The sequence below is a fragment of the Balaenoptera physalus genome (assembly GCF_965194825.1).
Source record: "Balaenoptera physalus genome assembly, chromosome: 6".
Taxonomy (NCBI): domain Eukaryota; kingdom Metazoa; phylum Chordata; class Mammalia; order Artiodactyla; family Balaenopteridae; genus Balaenoptera; species Balaenoptera physalus.
In genome coordinates, this window is record NC_138885.1 from 78,567,433 (window position 1) to 78,590,349 (window position 22,917).

Below are 22,917 nucleotides of genomic sequence, written 5' to 3' on the forward strand. Positions count from 1 at the left end.
CTTTTCCCCTTCCCACTCCATATCTAGTCACTGAGCACTTCTATTCTACCTCCCAGATGACCTCAGATCCTTTCCCTCCACTCCAATCTCTGCCACTGCCTTTAGTTTGAGCCCTCACTCCTCTCTTAGATGAATATAAAGTCTCTTAATGGGTTTTGTTGCTTCCATCAGTCCTACTTATTCTCAAGCGTGACCTCACTACAAACCACCTGATAGTGACTCCTTAACTTCACAACATTCAATGGCTCTCATGTTTCTGGGAAGAAAACCAAGCTCTTTACCCCAGCATCTACTTGGGGTTAATAGATCTAGGTTTGAATTTCAGGTTTAAGTACTTTGCAGCAGTGTGACCTCAGACTATTGGGCTTTCTAAGCCTTTGTTTTCTCACCGTGCCTGAGGTCACTGAGGGCAGGACTATTTTTCACACACGGGTGCCTGGCATGTAGGAGGGACTAATCAATGTTGAATGAAGGGAAAGTATTTTAAAATCCACATCAAAAAATTGTTCCTCCTTAAAAAAAGAAAATCCTGATACACTATGCCACTTCCAACCAAATTTGACTTCGACCTTTATTTTCTGATGATCACAATAAGGTGCCTTTGGGGATCCACACAATCGGGGATCAAATCCTGGCCACACCCCTGAGCAATCATGTGACCTTGGGAACGTGACTTAGCGTCTGTAAAATCTGTAAAATGAAGGTTTCTGAGGATTTTGTTCCCGAGGGTTAAATGAGTACCTCACTTGGAACGGGGGCGGGCGCATAGTGTTTGCCAAATGTTAACTATCGTTATCATCTTCATCAAATCAAGACCGTGGTACTTCACTTTGTGACTCTCAAGTTTGTATGAGAAAATCGTGCTTTATGCGTTGTTGTTGGCTAAAGTAGGGAAACCTGGAAACTCCTGCCGTGGAAGAGAGCAACAGGCGAGAAAAGCGAGTTGCTGAATCCCAGCGCCTCAGAGGTGGGAGGGAGGAGTTCGGTCCCTAATTTGCTGATGAGGAAGTGGAGGGGTGACGTGTCCTCGAGTCTCACTCAAGACACAGCCACAGCTCTTTATTGAGAATAGGACCAGGGCCCCGGGGGTTGCTATGGTTAAACTGTAGGCGGAAACTAACACTCTTTGGAAGGCAAGACAGGAGGAGCATTCAGTTATAAAAAACGGTCAAAAATTGGGGTGAAACTAAGTTCGTTGAGCAATACATCAAATGAGTCAACTGTGGACCCGGTGAAACCGAGTTGCTAACTGAACTGGCATTTTACGAACAGGGGCTTTCTACAGAGCCCACTGACTCAGGACGGCTTCGATTAACAAACTCCCGCAGCGCTTCCCGCAGGACCGGAAAGCTCGGAGCGCGAGAGATGAATGGAAACCAGAGTCCGGGGCGCGCCGCTCGGGGGGCGGGGCAGCCGTGGGCGGGGGCGGGGCATTGTGAGTCACATGCCTGCGCTCTGAGGAGGGCGCGTGGAGGGAACTCTGGTCGTGATTGGTCCGTCGTAACCAGGTAACCGAAGGACACATTCCGGTAGGCAAGGGCCGGCCGGGCTAGCTACTTTCAGTCGGGAGGCAGCAGCGGAAGGAGGAGGAGCTCCAGCTGCGCTCTCTCCCTCAGTGGCTGCGCGTCTCAGCACTTGTCTGGTTCCCAGCCCTTTTAAATAAGCCGGTCTGGTCACCGCCCTCACAGACTAGTTGGTTCCGGGGAGGCGGCGGCGGGGGTGCGGCCGGGGCCGGACCCCTGCCCGGGGCCCAGCGGCTGGGCGGGGGTGCGGCCGGGGCCGTACCCCTGCCCGGGGCCCCGGCGGCTGGGCGGACAGGAGAGCGGCAGGCGAAGTCGTGTCTGCATGTGCGGCACAGCCCCGGCATAGCCCGCGGCTGCCAGTGCCCGCCGCGCCATTGTTGGGGGAGGGGGCGGCTTCTGAGCTCGGCGGAGTCGGGGGACGAGCGGAGGCGGCGGCGGCGAGGAGTGAAGGCGCCCCATGGGGAACTCGCTGTGTTGTTGCCTGTCCCCCAATGCCAGCCCCAAGTCGGGCCGGCGCAGGGGGTCAGCGGAGCCGGACTGCGAGTCTGAGGTCTACAAGGCGGCGGCCGGGAACGCGGTGGCAGTAGCTCCGGCGGCGGCTACCGTGGAACCCGCCGAGTTGGATTTCGCAGGTGGCGAAGGCCACCACCTGCAGCACATCAGCGACCGGGAGATGCCCGAAGGTAAGAAGCGGCTGACGCGCCTCGCCCCTCCCGGGGTCGGCGCCGTCTGCTCTCGGGCTTACCTCTGGCCTCCGCCGGCCCCAGGGTCCCCCGGGAGGGAGACGCCGCCTAGGGCTCCTTCTTGCCCGGAGTTGGCTCTCCCAGGGCTGGGCACCGGGGACAAAGGCTGGCTCTGCTTGGCGTCCCCACCCCTTATTCTCTACCAGTCGCGTCCGGCCAGTCTCCTTCCCTCTTCCCTACCCGAATGCCCAATTCTTTCCCCCGTTCCCATTTCCCAGCCCGGCCTGAGACCCTCCAATCCGCGGCCCTTCCTGTTCGTGGTTCTATTTAACATCTCGTGGGACTTAGCAGAGACTTTCTGGTGTATTCTCTCTTTTCTTAATGCAAACTTAAATACTCTAACTTTGGCGTATCCATCCCGTCTCCCTATCCAGATGGTACCTAAGCGAAGGAACTAGGTAAGGGCCTGATGATAGACTTCTATTTGTTAAGGTAGTTGATACTCGAGACAATTAAGACAAACATTAGAGGATTTGTCATTTAAATTCAAAATAGAGATGGACAGAGTCAGTGTGGTGTTCTTAACTAAAATTCTTTGGATTTTAATGTTTTCAGTCGCCCTGATAGAAGCTACTTTATCCCTTCTAACTATAATTTGAACACGATAGGAAAGAAAATGGTGGGAGAGGGGCTGAAAATAACTGTGAACGGTGTGAAACGTTACTGCCACGGCTGCAGAGAATAGTTGTTGGGTTTTTTTTCTTTACCAAAGGAGACCCCATGGAGTTCTGATTACTTTTAAATTCCCACTTTGACACAAGTATGTCTTCAGCTGCACAGCCTTAACCGACTTCTTTTGCACGTTGCCTGTTCTAAGGGAGGGGTGAGGTGGTTCCTGAGACTGCTGGACAGAAGTTTCAAAGGAGAAAAAACAAATTCAGATTGTAATTTGTAATATAAAGGTTTGGGAGTTAACATACCACATCCATCCTGCAGAAAAATGTCTCCATGGCTCCCTCCTCCGCCCCGCCCCCCCCCCCCCCCCCCGCCCCAGTAGAATGCTATTTAACTTTAAGAATGTTCAGGTAAAAGTTCTGAAGACTAAGTGGCTGGGGGTGGGTGTTGTCGGGGAGGAGAGGAGAGAGAGAAGAGAGGAAATGTTTGATTTTTGCCTCTAGAATTTTGGAAAGGGATGGCTCTAGGTTAAAAAAAAAAATTTCTGGGTAGCATAGTGGCACTTTAATAAAGACTGTTCTTTGAAGTATAAAACATTGTATCATAAAGATGTTAAAGCCCCACTGGCCCATTTGTTTCATTTAAATGCCAGAGATTATTTCATTATTTCATAGACGAAATGTCTTACAGCTCTTCTATTTAAATTTTAGTTGGGTTTATTTAATTTCTTTAAAAGTTAGAATAATTAAGCCTGTGGATTCACCCTTATGATGGACGTGGCTTTGTAAGTGGAAAGTACTCCCTTTTCAGAATCGTTAGATATTGTGAAAGAATGAACAAATTATGTGAATTAATTGTAGCTTTAAACACAAAGCATGTAAGTACTTGTGAAAACTGCTCTGCTTGTTGCTATAAGGTAAGCCTCTAAATGATTTTTAAAAACAGTTAGTAGTTGGCTAGTGTAGGATGAGAGACGAAAATTGGACCTTTATAGAATTCTTTTAAGATTTACAATGCATTTTCTTGTGTATTTCACTCGGCCCTTCCATCTACAAATAAGGCCCGTATATATTCTCCCTCTGTTGCCGATGAAGAAGCCAAGACTTAGAGATCTGAAATGACTGTGTAACACAGCTACTGAACAAAAGAGACAGACTTGGGAGGTGGTAGATATGCCAAATTCAGTTCTTGGGATGCTTAAGAAACTGTTTAGAGTGCACCTTATATTTTATAATTTATCCATAAGTTAGGCCTATCTCAGCATACTCCAGTTTTGATTATTGCCATTCCAGTTTATTGTACACAACTCAGAAGCAACATTTACCTCTCCATTCTCTGTCTGTACATACATTGCAATGGATATGAATAAAAGTAGAAGTCATGAAATAGCCTAAATTTATCAGTCAGGTAAACACGTTGATATAATTTAAAGAGTTTGTTCTGGTGAAATCCAATTGAAGCCGAGAATGCCCTGGACAGAGGGACATTAGGGGAAGCTGGTAAGCGGGCAGGTAAGGTACTAAGCATTTAGCATACGACTATGTATGATAAGGAAGGAGTGCTAAATCAGGAACTGGAAAAATAGAGTTCATGAGTACAGAATTTACCTTTTTATGTTTAACATGATTGTTAAAATTTCATTTCAATTTGTCTTTTTTGGGGGGGCATTCGATAAAGTGATAAGAGAAACCTCAATTTCAGCATTTGCCTATTAATTAAGTTTCCATAGAAACAAGGTCAGAACACCAAATATAAAGTACAGGCACATTGGAAGTTTGCTCTTAATGTCTTTATTTCAGACAATTTTGTATCAGTTTCCCTGGAAACTGAGAAATACCTACTCAGATATAAAACATTTTGGCTTTTCTACAGTGAAGAATTATTTGGTTACTTAGAGAAAATCGTACATAAATGATGCTCTGTCTTGTTCTTCAGAAACATTGGAGAAGAACATGATTTCTTCAAGCCATCTCAAAAAAGTAACTCCTAAGAACGTAGTATAGATTTCAGATAGACTCAAAAGAATTTTTTACTACTTTGTCTTTAACAGTATATCTAATATAACTGATGGTAGTGTCATAATAGAAAAGAAGATGCTACGGTCCTATTATCTGATTTTATTTTTATTCATCAACTTTTCATACAGCCTTTATGTTCTGACCTTAGGAGCTTTGCTAATTTTCTGGTGAAAGGTGCTCTCTCAAGTGACCCCTACCTCCCATCCCCCTGAAGAGTGGGTAGGGAAGGAATTGGCAATATGATGTGGAAAAACCTCTGAGCAACAGATCTTTCCTTTTTTTGGTGACAGTATTAATGAACATTTGATGTAAAAGATTTAGAAAACACAGAAAAGTCCTTCACTCACACTCAGAATATCCAGAATTTTTATTAATATTTTGGTGTTGATTCTTCCTGAACCTTTTGTATGCATATAAACATAACATTGTGTTTATTTTACAAAGATGGGATTGTTCTTTATGTGCCACTTTGTAACTTTTTGTTATAAAGAAAAGTAACGACATGAAGCTCCTGGAACTGTGCTGACACCTAGAGAGTGCTCCAGGGTGATGTATTTCCATGCAACTGCGCATAGCTCTACAGCCTGCCTTTTACCAACTGTTTACTGTGCCATCGAATGGTTGGAGCATAATTCATTTACCCAGCCTTTATGGTTGAGCATCTTTTATAATCCCATTATAATGCTTTATTCAGGGGACACAGATAAAAACTGATGCATTGTATTGATACTTCCCTATAGCATTCTGATTGTACACTTTGTCTTACGACTTAATTAAATTCATAGGGTGAGTCATTTTGTAGTAAAGGTATTTTAACATTAAATGTTCTTTTCCCAAATTAAAGTTACCATTGATTTTTCACTGAACATTAGATTTCCTCTTTTAGGTTTTCGTGGTTCTTGGTAACCTGTCTTGTGTCTTTGATTCTGAGTAACTAAACTACTACTCTAAGAGATCTGAAATTAACTCTGGTCTTAGGTGACAGACACATCAAAAGACAGCATTAGAAGAAATCTTAGATGATGTGGGAAAATTGGGAGAAACTTAACTGGTTTTGGGTACACTGAAACATGATTATTAGGCACCATTCCAGAGGCAGGACAAACAGTGGTTAGACAAGACAAAACCTGTATCCTAACTCAGGTCCTTACTTTCTAGAGGTGCCTGGGGGCTGACGACACAAGAATAACATCAGGTAGTGAGAACACTAAGAAAGAAAATGAAGGTAATGGGCTGGGGAGGAGGACAGTTTTACAAGGGGTGGTTAAAGACAGCTTCTCTCCTTAAGCGACCCATGAGCAGTCCTAAGAGAGCCATGTGAGGCTGTGGGAGAAGAGGCTTCTGTGCAGTTCCTAAGAAGGGAATATGCTTGATGCGTGCCAAGGACAGAAAGATGGGTGGCTGCAGCTGAGTGAATGAATGCCAGGAGGAATATGGGGGATTAAGACCTTGTATGCCTAGTGGGCCTTGACAAAAAAATATGAATTTTAGTCTAATTGTAATGGGAAACCATTGAAGGATTATATGCAGGGGAATGATGTTAATTCTTAGAAAAAGGGAAGGGGGGTAGAGAGGGTGGAGGGAGATCAGACCAGCTACTGTGTGAGAATAGACTGTAAGGGTGGAAGGAAGCAGAGAGGGAGACCAGTTAGGAGGCTGGTGCGGTAGCTCAGGTGAGAGCCAACAGTGGCTTGAACAAAAAAGCGATATTAATAAGGGTCTAAAATAGGCTGTAGTATATAGACTGCTCTTGCATTTCATTTGATTCTCACCATGTTCTGAGTTAGGTAGTGTAGGAATTCTTCTCTTAGGTATAAATTGAGTTGTCCAAAGTTTTAAAAATGAGTATGGATAGAGAGTAGGACTGTAAATTCCAAATGCATGGCATATAGGAACAGAATTTATTGTTGACATTATGTGAGCTTCTTTGGAATACTACCTTTTTTCTCAGCCTTTTTTGTTGTTGTTGTTTTAGTGTATTAAAGTAATAAAACTTAAGAGTTAAAACAGTAACACTGCGTAATGTGAAATGAAATGAAGGTAACTTGCAACCCAGAAAGGTTCTTAAAAGTCCAAGAAACTGAGTAAAGTACTCTTTAGAAATATATAAAGCCAGGTGTACTTACCTATGTGTCACCTCTCAGTCATGATCACTGTAACACTGATTGAGGATTAAAATAAGGCAAAACTGAGAACCAGGGTAGAGGCAGGTACAGAAGCAGTTGGAAACCAGAGCTGGGAAGTTTGGAAGCCAGGATTGTCAGAAGCTAGGAAAGCAGGATCAAGGCTTGGGTGAGCAGTAGCCTGGCAGGTGCAGGAGCCTGCTGTGTACCCGCTGGTGAGGCAGCCCAGCTCAGGGCTGGCTGGCAGGAACTCCCTGACTGCGGTGGAAAGTGTGGACTCAAAGAGATTAAATCATCAGTTTACATGGTAATTGTAAAGATTGTAATGTTTGTATTATGAGCCATAAAACTAATACACTGTACAGTATAGGGATGCTAGGGCAGTTCAGTAAATGCAGTGGTTACCGTTAAGTAAACTGGTGCTCAGCAGTTGGCCCAGAAACTGCTGACATCTCCTGTTTATTTGGAATATATTGAAATCAATATGTCGATATTAATCGCTTTCTGAAATATGCTGCTTCTGTCAGATGCTTTCTTGGTCACTTCCCTCTCCCTCTAATATTTTAACAAGGAAAAATCATTTATCGACAGTTTGATAGCATAGTTTTAACACTTTTAGCCTTCAGTAATGCATTTCATTTGTTCTAAGTTGCCTATGTTTTCACACTTTTAACAACTGCAATTGAGATGGATCTTAACAACTGGTAGAATCTTAGATTGGAGGAAAAACAGTATTCAGTGTCGGTGGTGTTTTACAGGTTTCCTCTGAGGAATGTTTACATTAAGACCGAGTTTAATTTTTTTTTAATCATACTTTTTCTACATCGACCTATCATGCTGTCAAATAAGTTGCAATTTAAATTGATAATACAAAAATGATGGGTCTTAAAATATAGTTTTAATCATAACCCCTAATCATGAGCTCAAGAATATTTCTCCTGGGTAAAACATTCTTAGAGGTTTCTAAAGAAATAACTTTCGGAAGAATCCATGTAATTTCCTGAATGCACAGTAATTTCCTGAAGTCTCTAAATTACTGTGTGTGCATGTGGTGGGGAGAGGGATGAGAGGGATGGTGGGTGGTAAAGCTTTGCTTAATAGTTGGCAGTCTTACCTTTGTGATAGTGAAGAGTGTGGTAGGTTTTATCATAGTCTCCTTAGGCTCTTGGGAAGATAGTTCATGGGAAGTGCAGAAATATTGTGTGTATGTATGAGTTTACTGTCTAATGGCTCACATGTCCATTCTATAAGATAGTGATGTGGTATTTTTCATTAGCAAAAAGTGCAAGTTATATAGAAAATTGTTAGTTATATAGGCTATAAACAAAAGATTAGTATTTTCTGAAAACCTCATGCAAACTGACAGCAGTAGGGCCCTGGTGTTTACAGTACATTCAAATGATAGGCCAACTCACCAAAGTGGAAATAACACTGATAACTGTGGGAAAATGGTCAAACTGTGTAATCAAAAGAAATACAAATTAGATCTACAGTGAGGTTCCTCATTCATATCAGTAGGAATTTTTTTTTTTTTTTTCAAGTATCCAAAGCAAGGGTAGGAACTCAAAATGTCATGATTGGTAGCATTATACCCTAATGTGCCCCCCACCTTCTTTAGGAAGCAATTTAGCATTGTACATGGAGCCGTGAAAGTGATCTAAACTTTTGGCTTAGTCATTCCACTTCCGAAGATCTTTGCTAAGGAGATAAAACCATTATTTTAAAAAACTATGTACATGAAGATTTTCCTCATAATATTTTAAGAATAGAACTTTGTAAGCACCAATCCCCAGCAATAGGGGATTGGCTAAGTCCAGTATAGGAATAACACTTGATGGGCCAGTGTGTATTCATTAAACAATAAATATGCAACAGTGGGGTGGAGAGCGCTTGTTAGTAACAAGAAGACATAAATTGTACACTAATTAGAGCTTTTTTTAACGTATAAGAAAAGCAACTAAAAGTAACGGTTGTGAATCATTGTGTGTTAATGATTGTGAATGGTTGTAATTTTTAAACAGAGCATCGTTTTGTCTCATGCAGATTTTTGTTCATGATATTTGTTAAAGGAATGAGCAAGTGACTTTTACCTTTCCCCACCTTTAGTGTGATCATCAGTACTGCTGATTAACCAGGTCTCCTTCAGTTGCAAGTTAAAAGAACATCACAGAGTTAAGCACTACTTGACCCAGGAGTTAAATGATCTCCTCAGTTCTGCTCTCCTCTGTTGATGTCTCCTGAAAAGCCTTTCCCCTCATGATAGCAAGGGGAGTGTCCAGCAGCTCAAGACTAGCTAAGGATCCTAGAGTACAGTTCTGCCTTTCTCTTTTCTTGGCAAGTCCCAGGACAGCTGTGATTGATTGGCCGGTCCTGGGTCCTGTGCCTACCTTTGAACCCCCTAGGATAGAGTAGGGAGAGTGCCAGCTTTTTTCTGGTCACTTGGGCTAAGTTTACTTTTTTTTTTTGCATGTTGTCATTTCTTTTATCCCAGCTTTCTTGATTTTTGTATTTAGATCTGTAGTAGCACATCTTGGTTTGGCAGGTGTGTGTGTGTGTGTTAAAGCTTGCTTCTCTTTGATTCTGGCACTTAATTTTCCTGGACTTCCATTGAAAATTGTTAAGTTTTACCATGCCATAGACACTGATAAATAAGACAGCTACTTTGCAAACATTTCTGCTTATTTTTTAGATTCAGATGTAGCCTATTTACTTTCTTTTTGGTATAGGTAAGTAGTCATGAATTCTTTCGGAAGCTATAGGTTAGAGGCAGCTGTGAAAGTCTCTGCCTGCCATTTTGTGTACAGCTGAAATAATTTATTTTCCCATTGTCTTAGTTTTTCAAATATGTAGGAGAAAAAAACTTTAAAATAATTATATGGGTCTTTTACATAAAAATGTTGAATAGAATATTTTCTCCAAAAGCAGCTTGATAAACTTCAAATTCAGTGAAGGAATTTTCATGAAGAACAAAGCAGTTGGTTTAGCTCTGTAAATTACTAGTGCTGGCAATGACATTAAAATGGATGGCTCAGATTCCTGTTAAAACGGGAAGTCCAAAATTACTGTTCGTGCAAAATTCTTTCTGGGTGGGAAAAGGGGATTCTAGGTAGATACATTTGTGAAATGCTGGGTTAGACAGAATTCACTACTAGACTAATTAGTTTTTAACATATCAATGTGTGTATTCTTTGGATTCTCTAAGAGGCAGGGATATATTTGTATTTCACTTTGACCATCAAAGCCATCTTTCAAAAACAGATCAGTTATTATGTGGTTTGGGAAATAATTGCCTTAACCATTACTCTTTATCTGAATCTTGGTCCAGTTTCTTAGAAGATTGGTTAAATGGTTTGAGATGGACTTTGCTGAGGAAGTGTCATAGGGCTTTTATGTTTGTTTGTTTGTTTGAAACAACAACCTTACTATCCTGTGTGGTAGCTTGTGCTTGTTTTGTATTTCTGCCTAAATAGAAGACGCTATCCCACCTTGGTGCAAGGTGGGCTACAGGCAGACCCACCTTTTCGTGTAGGTATGGCCAAAATTTTTTTCTGGTAGCCCTATGATCTGCTCCAGAAAGTACTCTTATTGAAGCCCCAAATTAATCATGCAACGTGGAATGAAGAAGTGAGTTTAGCTTTGGAAATAGAGGGCAAAGTTAAAAATCACTCTCATGGAAGTGTTCCTCTAGATTAGAACATTGAACTTTTATGTAGCCCTCTTAAATCTGCCATGATGAATAGCCCCCAGATAAACCACAGCCAATTAAATGAGTTCATTTGTTGAATGGAGTTAGAATTAGCCATTTGATTGTCTGAAGAACATTTGCCAAAAGCAACTCACTTCGTTTTGGCATATTTGATATATTGAGCTGGTATCTGACAGTAGTTGGCCACAGCATAACTTGCTTCTTGAGACTGTTCCTGGAATGTGCTAGTAATATCAGCTTTAAAAGAGGGTGACTGAATTTTTAATTGATAAATAGGAGGGGAGTCACATATATGATTCATCTAAAAATGGCATAGATTATTTAGGTGCAAGTTAAAGAAGTCTAAGACATAGCCATGGTTTTATTCCACATGTATGGAGAGTTTCTACAATTTTGCTGTTTCCCAATAGAATTTTTATATTGTGCCTTTACTAAAATTGCCTTTTTGTCATTACTAAAAGCTCTTCTCAAGACTATTAATAAGTGGTTTCAATCAATGTGTAGTTATCTTTAAAATCATGTATTTTTCTACTCAACTAAGTCACCACACCTTTTTCTCTTCTTCCTATACAGACTTAGCTTTGGAACCAAACCCTTCTGACCACCCAAGGGCAAGCACCATTTTTCCGAGCAAATCTCAAACAGATGGTAAGGCAATGCTTTTTTTTCCCTGAGAAAAAGAGTGAAAACTGTTTTTGTTTTGTGTATTATAGGAGGTATTTAGAAAAACTCTTACAGTGGTTTAAATGTTTCACTTTTTTATGTATTCACTTGTCTTATTTTAATCTGTTGATGATACAGTTTCCTTTAGTTGTCAGTGTTTTAGGGAGGAGAACACTTAGACTATCTGTTTATACATTTTGCCACCTCTTTATCAACATAGTCAACTGGCCACATGATTTAGATGTGGTCTATTTCTCCATGCTACTTTGTCCTTTTCCCCTTGCTCCGAAGAGCACATATGTTAAAGACAAATGATAGGGTTTAGGTCACAGTTAGGTTTTCATTTGATCAAATCAGAAAAATCAGTTGTTATATATGGGAATTGAGCCTTGTGATTTTGGCCCTGTTTTACACAGTGTTCAACCAGACGAGCCTATCTCACATCCAGATTTATGCTACTCAGAACTTTTAAGCTATTCAAAACTTTCTCATCCTAATGTAGTGCTGTGCCAGGGTAATAAGAGCAACATGCCATATGGGGTTTTCCAGAAGATTATCCTCAGCATGTGAAACTCATATAAATTTCCTGTGTCCTCCTTGTTTTAAGATGAGAATCAGAACCGTAGAATTTTTTGCACTCTTGCTTGCCTGCTTGTCTTCCTGAATGTTACGTTAAATCCTAGTTTATTTGCTAAAAAGCCATACGTGACCAAGTTTTTCAGTTGATTACGAGAGCAGGAATACAAGAAGTGAACATTCCATAATATTTAAAGTGATGCAGCACAATAAAAAACGGAGGTTTGGTTTTTTGTTGTTGTTGTTTTGCTTTTTGTTTTTTTCTGTTAGATCACTGGTTTTTATAAAAGGATATAACTCAGGAACAGCCAGATGGAAGAGATGCATAGGGCCAGGCATGGGGACAGGGCACAGAGCTTTGATGCCCTCTGCAAGGGTACTACATGTTCACCAACCTGGAAGCTCCTGGGGTTTCTAACTTGCATTTTTCTAGTGTGTGTACTTGAGCCACTCATTTCTGGTTAGGATTGCTCTATTTCTCAGTTTCTTGCAGAGCTGCTCACATGTAGAGGGGCTCTGGAGATAGTAAAAGAAAAGCTGTCCCATGCCTGTCTCTCTCTTCAGCCTTAAGGAATCCGTGCCTGTGATGCCTGTCTGGAGTTAAAGGAGGCAATGTGAGCAAGAGTGTGGCCTAAGACCCTCTTCAGGCTTTTATTCTTCTGGCCTTTGTTGGAGCAAAACCGTTTTGTGTGCTGTAGATATGTTCATTTAGGTCAGCACACTCATTTTAAAATTTACGTTTAACATAGGTTACTTTCCAGTTGTGTATTTTTTCAGTAAGGTATTTGAGTAGGTTACCATTAAGTGGTTCAGGATGCTTCCAGAGATCCTGGTGCGTTGGGAGATGAGTGCCTGGCCAGAAACTGCTTCTTAGAGTTGTCATCTGTAGATTGTGGTAATTAAAGTAAGCTGTGTGTAAATGAAGACTTAGAAAATACTCCTGGCTAGTAGTTCAGCTATGCAGCAGGTAAATTTTTTTATTAGCTAAGTTTCTCACCTGGCCTAATTTGCTTTGTCCTTTTCTTTTGTAAATGGGGAGTCTTTCATTTGTACCTAATACAGAATATCTATTAGGTCAAAAAAGTGAAACTAAGTTTTTAGATTTTATTTATAGGACTCATCTTGCTGGGTGATTTAAATTATATATTTTGTTGGAAATTATTTTAAAAAATAGAATGGAATTTTATCTCGTGTTATTGGTAATCCATCAGATAATTAGTGACTACTTTTATTTTTCTATGGCATTTGTATCAGAATTCATCAGTTAATTTTTTTTATTCTTAGTGCGGGAAAAGAGGAGGAGCAACCATTTCAACCATGTAAGTAAACAGTTGAAAAGTTAAGAAATTAATAGTTTGAATTAAAAATATGTCTGCCATGATTCCTAAAAATATGATGGATCCAATACTGTTAGCATGGACCTCTTTTTTGTAGATTTTCTAAATCTCTATTTTCCTAATTATCAAATGTATTCAGGAAAGTCTTTGACTTAGTAGTGCCCATTTTTTAAGGGTTCTGACATTTATGTTAAATTTCACTAATACGGTTGTAGTATAAAGATCTGCCTTAAATTCTTTTGCCTTATTTTTTTGATCTTATTTTTTAACCAAAGTAATAAAAGTATAACAGGTAAGTTAATTTTTAGCACTGTCCATTGACTTCTTGTCATAGCAGGTGAAAGCTTAGCTTCTTCGCTCCACCATGACGTTATTTCCCTCCCTGTGTTCCCTCAACATGTATCAGTTTTTATTAAATCAGAATCAATGTTTACATTACTACGACTCTGCAAATATTGTGCATTGCTGAGCCATATAGTTCTCTGACTGTGCCTCCTCCTTGTACACCCTTCATTCTTTTTCTTAAATATTAATGAAATTGGAGCACTTCTGCACTTCTCTAGGATAACCCAATCCCCCTTTTCCTAGCCAACGTGGTTTCACACAGCCAAATGCAGTAAGTAGCTCCCTGCCCGGTCTCCCTGCTTTCACATTCTTCATTTTTTCTGTGGAATTAATTTCCTGACTATATTCACTTGCCTGTTTTCTAACAGCTATTTTTTTCCCCAAATGTTTTAACATTTGTCACATGCCTATCAAAAAATATTTTCCGTCTACTAAGCCACATCTGTTCCATTTTTTTCTTGGAGACACTTTTCCCCAATCTTTTGTCTTCCTACTCCCATATAGACTAGTGTTCCCCTAGGCCTGCTCTATGCCTCTTTTCCTGGGATATCTGTGTGAAGTCATCTGGCATCTCACATAACTCTGCTCTCTTATGTTAGATCCCCTATGTCCTAGATTCTGTTTCCCTCTTGTCTTGTTATACTTCCTTGTTTTACTGGAGCACATTTTCCTGGGAAAAGGGCACATGGGCAGAAAGTTTATAGAGATCTAGCCTCTCTGAAACTCCTTCTATTTGATAAAGTATAGAATTCTCAGTTGAAACTAATTTTTGCCGTTCTAAAGACATTTCCCTCTCATCTTCTCATTTACACTGTTGCTCTTAAACCTGTTGACATTGTATGGTACATTGTACATTAACTATTTTAGTCATTTTCCCCCATCCCTTCCTTCTCGGGAACCTTTTAGTACCTTCCCTCTCCCTGGGATTTTGAAATTTCATAATTTGGTTTGGTATAGACTTTTTTTGTGTGTTTCTTTGATATTCTGTTTTTTTCTTCCAGGTTCCTATTATTCAGATGTTGGAAGTGTTAGACTTACCAGATCGCTAACTTTTTTCCCCTCCTGCTTTGCATTTTGTCTTTTTGTCCTGCTTCCTGGAGATTTCCTTGACTGTGCTCTAATCCTTCTATTGAATATATTGTTTTGTCTACCTTATTTTCAATTTATAGAGTTCTCTTATATCCTGTCATTCTTTTTTTCACTGATGCAATTTCAAGTTTTCATTTGCTCCTGAGTTTTTATCACTCCCATCAATTCCTTCTTCCTATTTTGTTTTGTTTTTTTAAAGCATCCTTATATTTTATTTTATTTATTTATTTTTTGGCTGCATTGGGTCTTGGTTTCTGCACGTGGGCTTTCTCTGGTTGCGGTGAGCTGGGCCTACTCTTTGTTGGGTGCATGGGCTTCTCATTGCAGTGGCTTCTCTTGTTGCGGAGCACAGGCTCTAGGGCGTGCGGGCTTCAGTAGTTGCGGCTCATGGGCTCTAGAGCACAGGCTCAGTAGTTGTGGCGCATGGGCTCAGTTGCTCTGTGGTATGTGGGATCTTTCTGGGCCAGGGCTCGAACCCGTGTCCCCTGCATTGGCAGGTGGATTCTTAACCACTGCGCCACCAGGGAAGTCCCATTCCTTCTTCCTGTTTTGATCTCTTACTTGTTGGGGGCTTCCCTCAAACGTGTGATGGTCCTTGGCTGTCTGTTAAGATCTAATTGGAAGCATCACTTGGACAACTCGTTAACTGATGGGCCTCACTGCAAGGATTTGGGGACCACGCCTCTGAACTCTGAGCCTGCCTTGGGTTCTGTAAGACAAACTGGTTTTCTTGTTCCTGTCCTAGTCACTCTCTGTAGGTACCAAGGTTGTGCTTCCTCTGTTCTGCCATGTCAGTTACCACTCCTTTATCTAGTCTTTTCACCTTTCAAACATTAAAAATCATCTGCTGTTTATCCTGTCTTATGTATAGCTTTTTTAAAAAATGCCTTTAATTCTAATGAGATGATATCTGAAAGAAGGGGAAGAGGAAATAGATTTGTGGTCAGTCTACTCAAACTTAGATTTATTCTTTGAATATAGGTTCTGAGTTTGAAGTTTAATTCAATATAATTAACGATATTAATTCAGACAATATTTTTGATTATACCTATAATTAGAATATTATACTTTTCTACTAAGGCCTTGAGTATGAATTCTATTCAAACCACTCACCCTACCATATTGTCCATTAATGTGCAACATAGATGGAGTATTACAGACTTTTCAGTTAAAGTCATTGATTCTTAATAAACGTATCCAAAACTTGTGAAAAGGGGGAAGAAAAAAGTGAACTTCAGCTTTATTGTCTTTTTTTTTTTTCATTTATATACTTTTATTTGGGAATGTTTAAATCAATACAGAGAAAACGAAATTTCTGAATATCATTAGTTTGGATATCATTACTTTATTATAAAAGAAACACGGAAATTATTTACAGGATGAAAGATTTCAGAACTTCAGTGGCAGCTTCACGTGATGCCATTGGGGGAACGGGCAGCTTCACGTGATGCCATTTCAATAGTGACTTATTTTAGTCGACATATTTTCCAAGAATGTCACCATCTCTAAATAAGAAATAATCCTTGTCATCTAGAACTACTTTGGTGCCTCCATATTCTGGGAGAAGAACTTTATCTCCAACTTTCACACTAACTGGTTGAATCTCTCCACCCTTTCCTTTAGAGCCTGATCCAACAGCTACTATCATTGCTTGCAATACTTTTCCTTGCGATTTTTCTGGAAGCATAATGCCTCCTTTGGTTACAACTTCGGGTGCACTTCTTTCAACTAATACTCGGTCAAAGAGGGGAAGAAACTTTCTAAATGCCTGTCCGGCCATGACTCGGGTTGCCGCACTTCGTACTCTCGCTCTCTCCAGCTTTATTCTTTTAATGGGTTAAAATCAGAGGCAGTAGGCACAATGGGAAGAGTCATTGGGTGGGGGCAGGATTTCAACAGGTACTTGACCTTTAATGATAAGCTTTGAGGGTTGTTACTTACTAGCCTCCTAGGTATGATTATTTTCTAGTCTTCACCATTAAACCTGCAGTCTACTAAGCAACCTTTCCCCTTATAAAGATTGTAAAAGTCCATGTATTTTGTCCTTAGTGCTGAATGAAGATAAATACTCTTCTTCAGTGACCAATTGAAATAATACCTGTGAACATTAAACTGTCAGTAGTGTTTTTTGCTACTTTTTTTTTTTTTTGTATTTGCATTTTATACCCTTATGTGTGTCAGTGCAGTTTATTGAGGTTGTGAGCCAGCAATGGTAAGGCTTTAATCATAAAGGACAGTTATCTTAAATTTTCAAGCAAGATGAGAGGAAAGTAATCTGCTGGCAGCTAACATATCTAGGCTTTGCTCAGAGGCTTCAATTCTGCCATCCTTTAGTGAACACTAGATGCTGGAAAGTTTGAATAGTTTCAGGAGTAGGCCTGTGGAAGTGTTTCTTTTGTAGGATCGAGCCAGTAGACTGTAAGTTGCTGATACAACTTAAATGAGCCCCCATAGGACTATAGAGCACATCTAATTAAAAATTTTAAATGTTTTAGCAGTAATATTTCCAAAGACAAATCAATATACATTCATAATAGAAAAAAAAGTTTTTAATAGAGGAAAACAGGATAAATAGCACCCAAAGCTCTACCAACTAGTCTATATTTTGGTACATTTCCTTACTATTTTTATTCCCCTCATATATATAGATTTTTGGTCAGAATTGACTTTTATTACGTGTAGTGTATGTCATATTATACCCTAATAGTAGTGACCTTAAAAGATAACCTGCTTCGTTTAGAATCAAAGTATTTGAATGAGTGAATTTTCATTTTTCATGCTGTATCTGTTTTTTGAGATTCTAAAATTACACATTAACCAAATAGCTTAAGGACCATATCAGAGTTTTAGTTTAAAACATTTCTAGCTTGAAGGAGAAATTAGTCTTCCAAATAGTGATACTGTTTCAAATATGTTACATCTAGAACTTTTTGTTAATAAGGAGTAAGTGGCTTTGCATAAAGCATCTGAAACAAGCAAAATGGTGTTTTATATATGCCATTTGGATATTTCTGATTATTGGATACTGGCAATTTTTATTTAAATGCTCTGTATTTTAAAAAGCATCAACTAGATTTTCTCCCTGCCTCACCTTTCATGTATTTGTGGAGGACATTGATGGGAGAGTGTGACAGCATGGTGAAAACTATTTTATATTAATAGGAGGAAGGAAGGCTCATCTGAATTAGTAAACAAACAAAAACCAAAAACAAAACCCAGCTTTAAAATTGTTTGTATTCTGTGGTATTAAAGAATGCTACTCTTCCTTCCAGTGGCTTTCAGTGATTGGGATTTGGTTATTGGCCTTACTTTAAGGAAGAGAGTTGTCCTAACATAGTTTAGGCCATTTTAGTATTTGACTATTACCGTGTTCATGGGCTCTTCACAAATAAATGGATACTTCTAAAGTGTTTTAAAGATAGTTCATTCTCTAGAGGGTCTCAAAAAGTTCTTTGTCACCTATCCAACACCACTGTAGATAAATTCTCACGAATTTGTACCTTTAGTAAGATTTACCCCCAGTTGTAACTGATCTTAAATAATTTCTCAAACACTTGTCGAATCCTAATTTGTCCCAGATTCTGTGCTCAGTAGCTGGAGGTAGGAGAAGAATCTTCCTAACCTGGAGAAGCTTGTTTACTTAAGAGGGTGGTACTATGCAAGCAGCTGAGACCATGGAACAGTTGGTAAATTAGATGTGTGAGTGTGCAGAAAGTGAGAAGTTTTGTGGTGTGCCTGCTGGCAAAGGGATCCTAGAGGAAGATGGGGTCAAGCTTGCTGGGACAGGAGGAAGAAAAAGGCATTGCAGGCAGAGAGCAGCATGGGTGAGGCAGGAGTGTCAAATAACACGTAGAACAGAATTAGTACAATTTTGAAATGAATGGCAAGTATTCTCTGAGGTTCTCACTTGAGTAATGTAACGGCAGTCTTACTTAAACATGAAGTGAGAAGTTAAATTCTCAGAGTTGTTTTATCCGTTTTTTTTGGATGCGAGAGAATCTTTAAGCAGTACCTTTTTGTCCTCCAGATAAGGAAATTGAGGCCCAGAGAGACTTAAGGCCCCCAGCTTTTTAGTGATAGAGCAGCCCTGGCATGCCCAGCCTCTGATTGGAAAACGTTTGTTTCGTCACACTGTCTCCTGAACCTAATACATTTATTATTGGTGTTCATTTACTGCAGTGAAATGCTCCTACATCGGTATTATATAAAGCATTACGTTTTATTGTAGTAAATGAATAGAAATAGGAAATCTCAGCTGCATTTCATTGCTTAAGGAAAAAACCCTGAAATCTTATTCTAAACTTTTTACATTATTATAAAGGTAATTTATAATAGGTGCTTGCCAGGTTTGATTATAGGTACTATATCAAGGCAGCATTTTATAACCCATTTCTCAAAGCTCGTCTGTGGAAGTCAGAGTATAGAGGTTTCCCATACAGCTGCACATGATATCACACTCAGGCAGTTCATGGAGTGTAAGAAAAATCTTAATGCTTTATCGTTTGACATTTTAACCAAGGAAAAAAACACACTTTATAGGTTTAACTTACTGTGACATTTTTTTCTATTTCCCTTCCCCTTCAGGTATCTCCAGGGCAGCTTACTAAAAAGTATAGCTCATGCTCAACAATATTTCTAGATGACAGCACGGTCAGCCAGCCTAATCTTAGAACCACAGTAAAATGGTGAGTACAAGTAGGTTGCCAAGGGCTGAGTGACAGACCCCTTTATCGCTAAAAGCATCCTAGCCATACATAATTTCATTCATTTGAATTGTCCTTTTCAGTGATCAGGTTAAAAAACTGGTGTCAACTATAGATTGATTTCAAGGACCTAAATATGAATTTTCAGTTTCCACTTTAATCTTAGAGCACATGATAGAAGGGAAAGCCAGTTAGCAAATAAGAAATCCCAGAAAAAGTATAAATCTTTATTTGACGCGTTTCTGTTGTTAAGCCATTGTTGAACACAATGAGAAAGAGAGGTACTTTTGATTGGCTGTTTCTAGAGACAATTATTTCTGTATGAGTTGTAGTCCTCAAACAATGTGCACTACTTTGGAAGCTACTCTTAGAAGAAGGAACAGCTTGTCCCCCACTGGCACCAAAGCGAATCTGCATTTAAATTTAATTGGAGTTTGTCAGATTTATCCCACTGTGCTTTTTTTTTTTTCCTGCACTCTTTCTGTATGAAATTTTACTTCTCCTTCCTGTCCCCCAAAGAGGGGGAGAATATATCAAACCAGTCTTAAGAAATACACACTCAAGCTTAATTTCTTTGTAGATGAAATTTGTTCAACTGAGGTTTTAACTTAATAGACACATTTAATTTTTGTTTATATATATAAATATATCTCCAACACACTGTATCAGTCACAGCAGAGAACAATAAAAGAGGTGAGGTTTCGGAAACATGGCTGTGGTCAGGCTTATACTTAAGGAGACACGAACAGTGTCATGATGATGGAAACTATTCTTTAATTTCTGGGAGCACCTCATAGTCCACAATTGGAGATGCACTTTCAAAACACCCTAATGATGAACCTTTCAAGCTTATTTAAGAGAAAAAAACCAAACGGGATGCAGAGCTTCTTGCCTCCTCCCTCGCGGCTGTCCACGAAACATTAACATCTCCTTAGGATATGAATGTTGATTTTCCAGAACACAGTTTGGGAAAGGCTATTTGAAAATATTAATGTCCTTATCCTTAATTTTATTTGTTGTCTTAATTTTATAAGCTAATTATATTTTTAATTGGTTTTTAATGTGCCAGCTTTTTTTTTAGCTATTTAAATTATCAGTAACTTCTACTTTAATTAAAGACAGCAAGTTCACAGTCATAATAATGTAACTTTCCTCTCTTGCTTACAATAATAGTTGCAGTCAAATCATGTTTCAGCAAAAACTGAGCCCCATCTCTAAAGTCCTGAGTTTGGGCACTTATCACATAATCACTGAATGTTTTTATTCAGCCAAGACACTGAATCTGTGGGTACAAAAACCACTCTACTTTGGCTAGAGTCGCAGCTTCTTTTGAATTCAAAAGAGTCTGATGTCCAGTATATAATTCAAAAGTACTTTGAAGGTTAACCTTGCTCAGGGACTTCCCTGGTGGTGTAGTGGTTAAGAATCTGCCTGCCAACGCAGGGGACACAGGTTCGAGCCCTGGTCTGGGAAGATCCCACATGCCGCAGAGCAATTAAACCCGTGCGCCACAACTACTGAGCCTGTGCCGTAGAGCCCGCGAGCCACAACTACTGAGCCCGTGTGCCACAACTACTGAAGCCCACGCACCTAGAGCCCGTGCCGTGCAACAAGAGAAGCCACCACAGTGAGAAGGCCGCGCACCACAACAAAGAGCAGCCCCCGCTCTTGGCAACTAGAGAAAGCCCGCGCGCAGTAACAAAGACCCCATGCAGCCCAAAATAAGTAAAATTAAATAAAATTTAAAAAAAAAAAAGATTAACCTTGCTCAGACAAGTAGGTTTCATCCTTTTTTTTCCCGACCTAGTCTAATTTTTGGAAGTACAGTAAATTTTAATTTGCTCTCATGAAGTTTTAAAAATGATCATTCATCACATTCATTATTGGTGAAATAAAGGTTTACTGAGAAAATTAATAGGGCCAATTGGCTTTTAGGAATGATTTTGAAAATGTTTATCATGGGGTTAGTTTTCAGTGGGGTAGTTGTTCTCAGTGGGGTAGGTGAGCCTTATTAGAATCACTTATGCAACTTTTCAAGATATATGTTTCTGGATGCACAAAGTCCACCCGCCTGCCCCCGCCTCCAAGACACAGTGTCTGTGTGTCTGTCTGTCTGTCTCTCTCTCTCTCACCCACGCACACACACCTGTTGACAAGATGGGGAATGATGTGAAGCATGATTATATGGACAAAAGCATCCCGAGTGATTCTCCGATCTTAACCCTAACTCATTCATCCCTAAACTTTGCTGCACGCTGCAGTCATCTGGGGATCTTTAAAAACAGTCCTGATGCCCAAGTCATACCCAGTGCCGGTTAAATCAGAACATCTTGAAGCAGAAGCCAGGCAGTTTTTAAAGCTTCTCAGATGATCCCAGTGTGCAGCTGAGCTTGGGAGCCACTATTTGGTTAGAGAGCAGGAGAAAGAGAACTGCTTCTGATAATTAGTGGGACCTTAGGTAAGTCAGTTTTAAGCCTTGGTTCCCTTATCTGTAAAATGGGTTGTTTAATTAAATGTCATCTACGGTTCAGTGGTCCTTTCCATCATAAAACTTCTAATGCTGTGATTTTAAAATCAATTTGAAGATGAAACTTTGAAGCACTATAGAAGTATCCATCTTTGATGCTAACGGTGTTACAGGCCTTTATACAAGTGCTAAGATTCTATAGACCTATTATAAAATTCAGATTTGCCTTCCCTCAATTATTTTGAGTTTCATTTTAGACACTGAGAACAAAGGGGAGCATATAACTTAACCAGAGAACCCCTTTGTTGCCTAATATACAACATCTGTGAATAACTTAGGAATACAGTAACTTAAAAAAGACTACCTAAGGACTTGTATCTATCTGTTCGTTAATACTTTATTTAAAATAATTTGGAAATACCTGTCATTAATAGGATACTGTGTAGTATTATGCTGTCTTATTAGCACTGCTTATTTCAGGATAGCTAGACCTATCATCAGTTTTGTGGCTATAAAATTTTGCTATTAAATTTTCTAATAATTATGTAAAAGTGATTTGAAATCATTTTGGTATAGAGCACTTTTATTATTTACTTTTAGGGAAATAATGGAAAACGGATGGGTAGGTGGATAGCGAACTAAATCAACTGAAATGCAGGGGCTAACAAAAAAACCACACACACACACACACCCCCACACACAAACTACTATATGGCTTAAATTTAAGCATGTGTATAGATAGATATAACTTGTACAGGACAGAAGGTTTTGTGGGTAGAAGGACAAATGACAGGGGAAATATGTAATAATTTATATATTATAATAATCAACCAAAACATGCCTTCTAACAGCATATCTAGCATTTTGGGTCTCCTAATTTTGCTAAAAGCTGAAGAACCTAAAACAAGGGGGAAAGCACCCATGCGGTACTGTTCTGAATTCGAGGATTTCGGGGCCACTGGGCCTCTGGAAGGTCTTCCCTCCTTGCTAACCCCTTTTTAAAAATGTC

General features: G+C 39.7%; 1 protein-coding gene, 1 long non-coding RNA gene and 1 pseudogene across 3 annotated transcripts in view; 1 reads left to right on the forward strand and 2 right to left on the reverse strand.

Moving 5' to 3' along the window:
- Positions 1-1,965: 1,965 nt before the first annotated feature.
- LOC309663223 (cyclin-Y-like protein 1) overlaps positions 1,966-22,917 on the forward strand; it is a 34,960-nt gene continuing 14,008 nt past the window's right edge. The window contains exons 1-3 of the mRNA XM_082466846.1: positions 1,966-2,206; positions 11,302-11,376; positions 13,252-13,286. Of these exons, the coding sequence (XP_082322972.1) occupies positions 1,981-2,206; positions 11,302-11,376; positions 13,252-13,286 (336 nt within the window). The 5' untranslated portion in view covers positions 1,966-1,980. The remainder of the gene's footprint in view (positions 2,207-11,301; positions 11,377-13,251; positions 13,287-22,917) is intronic.
- On the reverse strand, positions 13,177-17,165 carry LOC309663217 (10 kDa heat shock protein, mitochondrial pseudogene; annotated as a pseudogene). The gene has a single exon. The product of its transcript is annotated as a 10 kDa heat shock protein, mitochondrial pseudogene (transcript).
- Positions 19,648-22,917, reverse strand: part of LOC309663239 — a 150,260-nt gene continuing 146,990 nt past the window's right edge. The window contains exon 2 of the long non-coding RNA XR_014265169.1: positions 19,648-22,272. This is a non-coding gene — a long non-coding RNA (uncharacterized lncRNA). The remainder of the gene's footprint in view (positions 22,273-22,917) is intronic.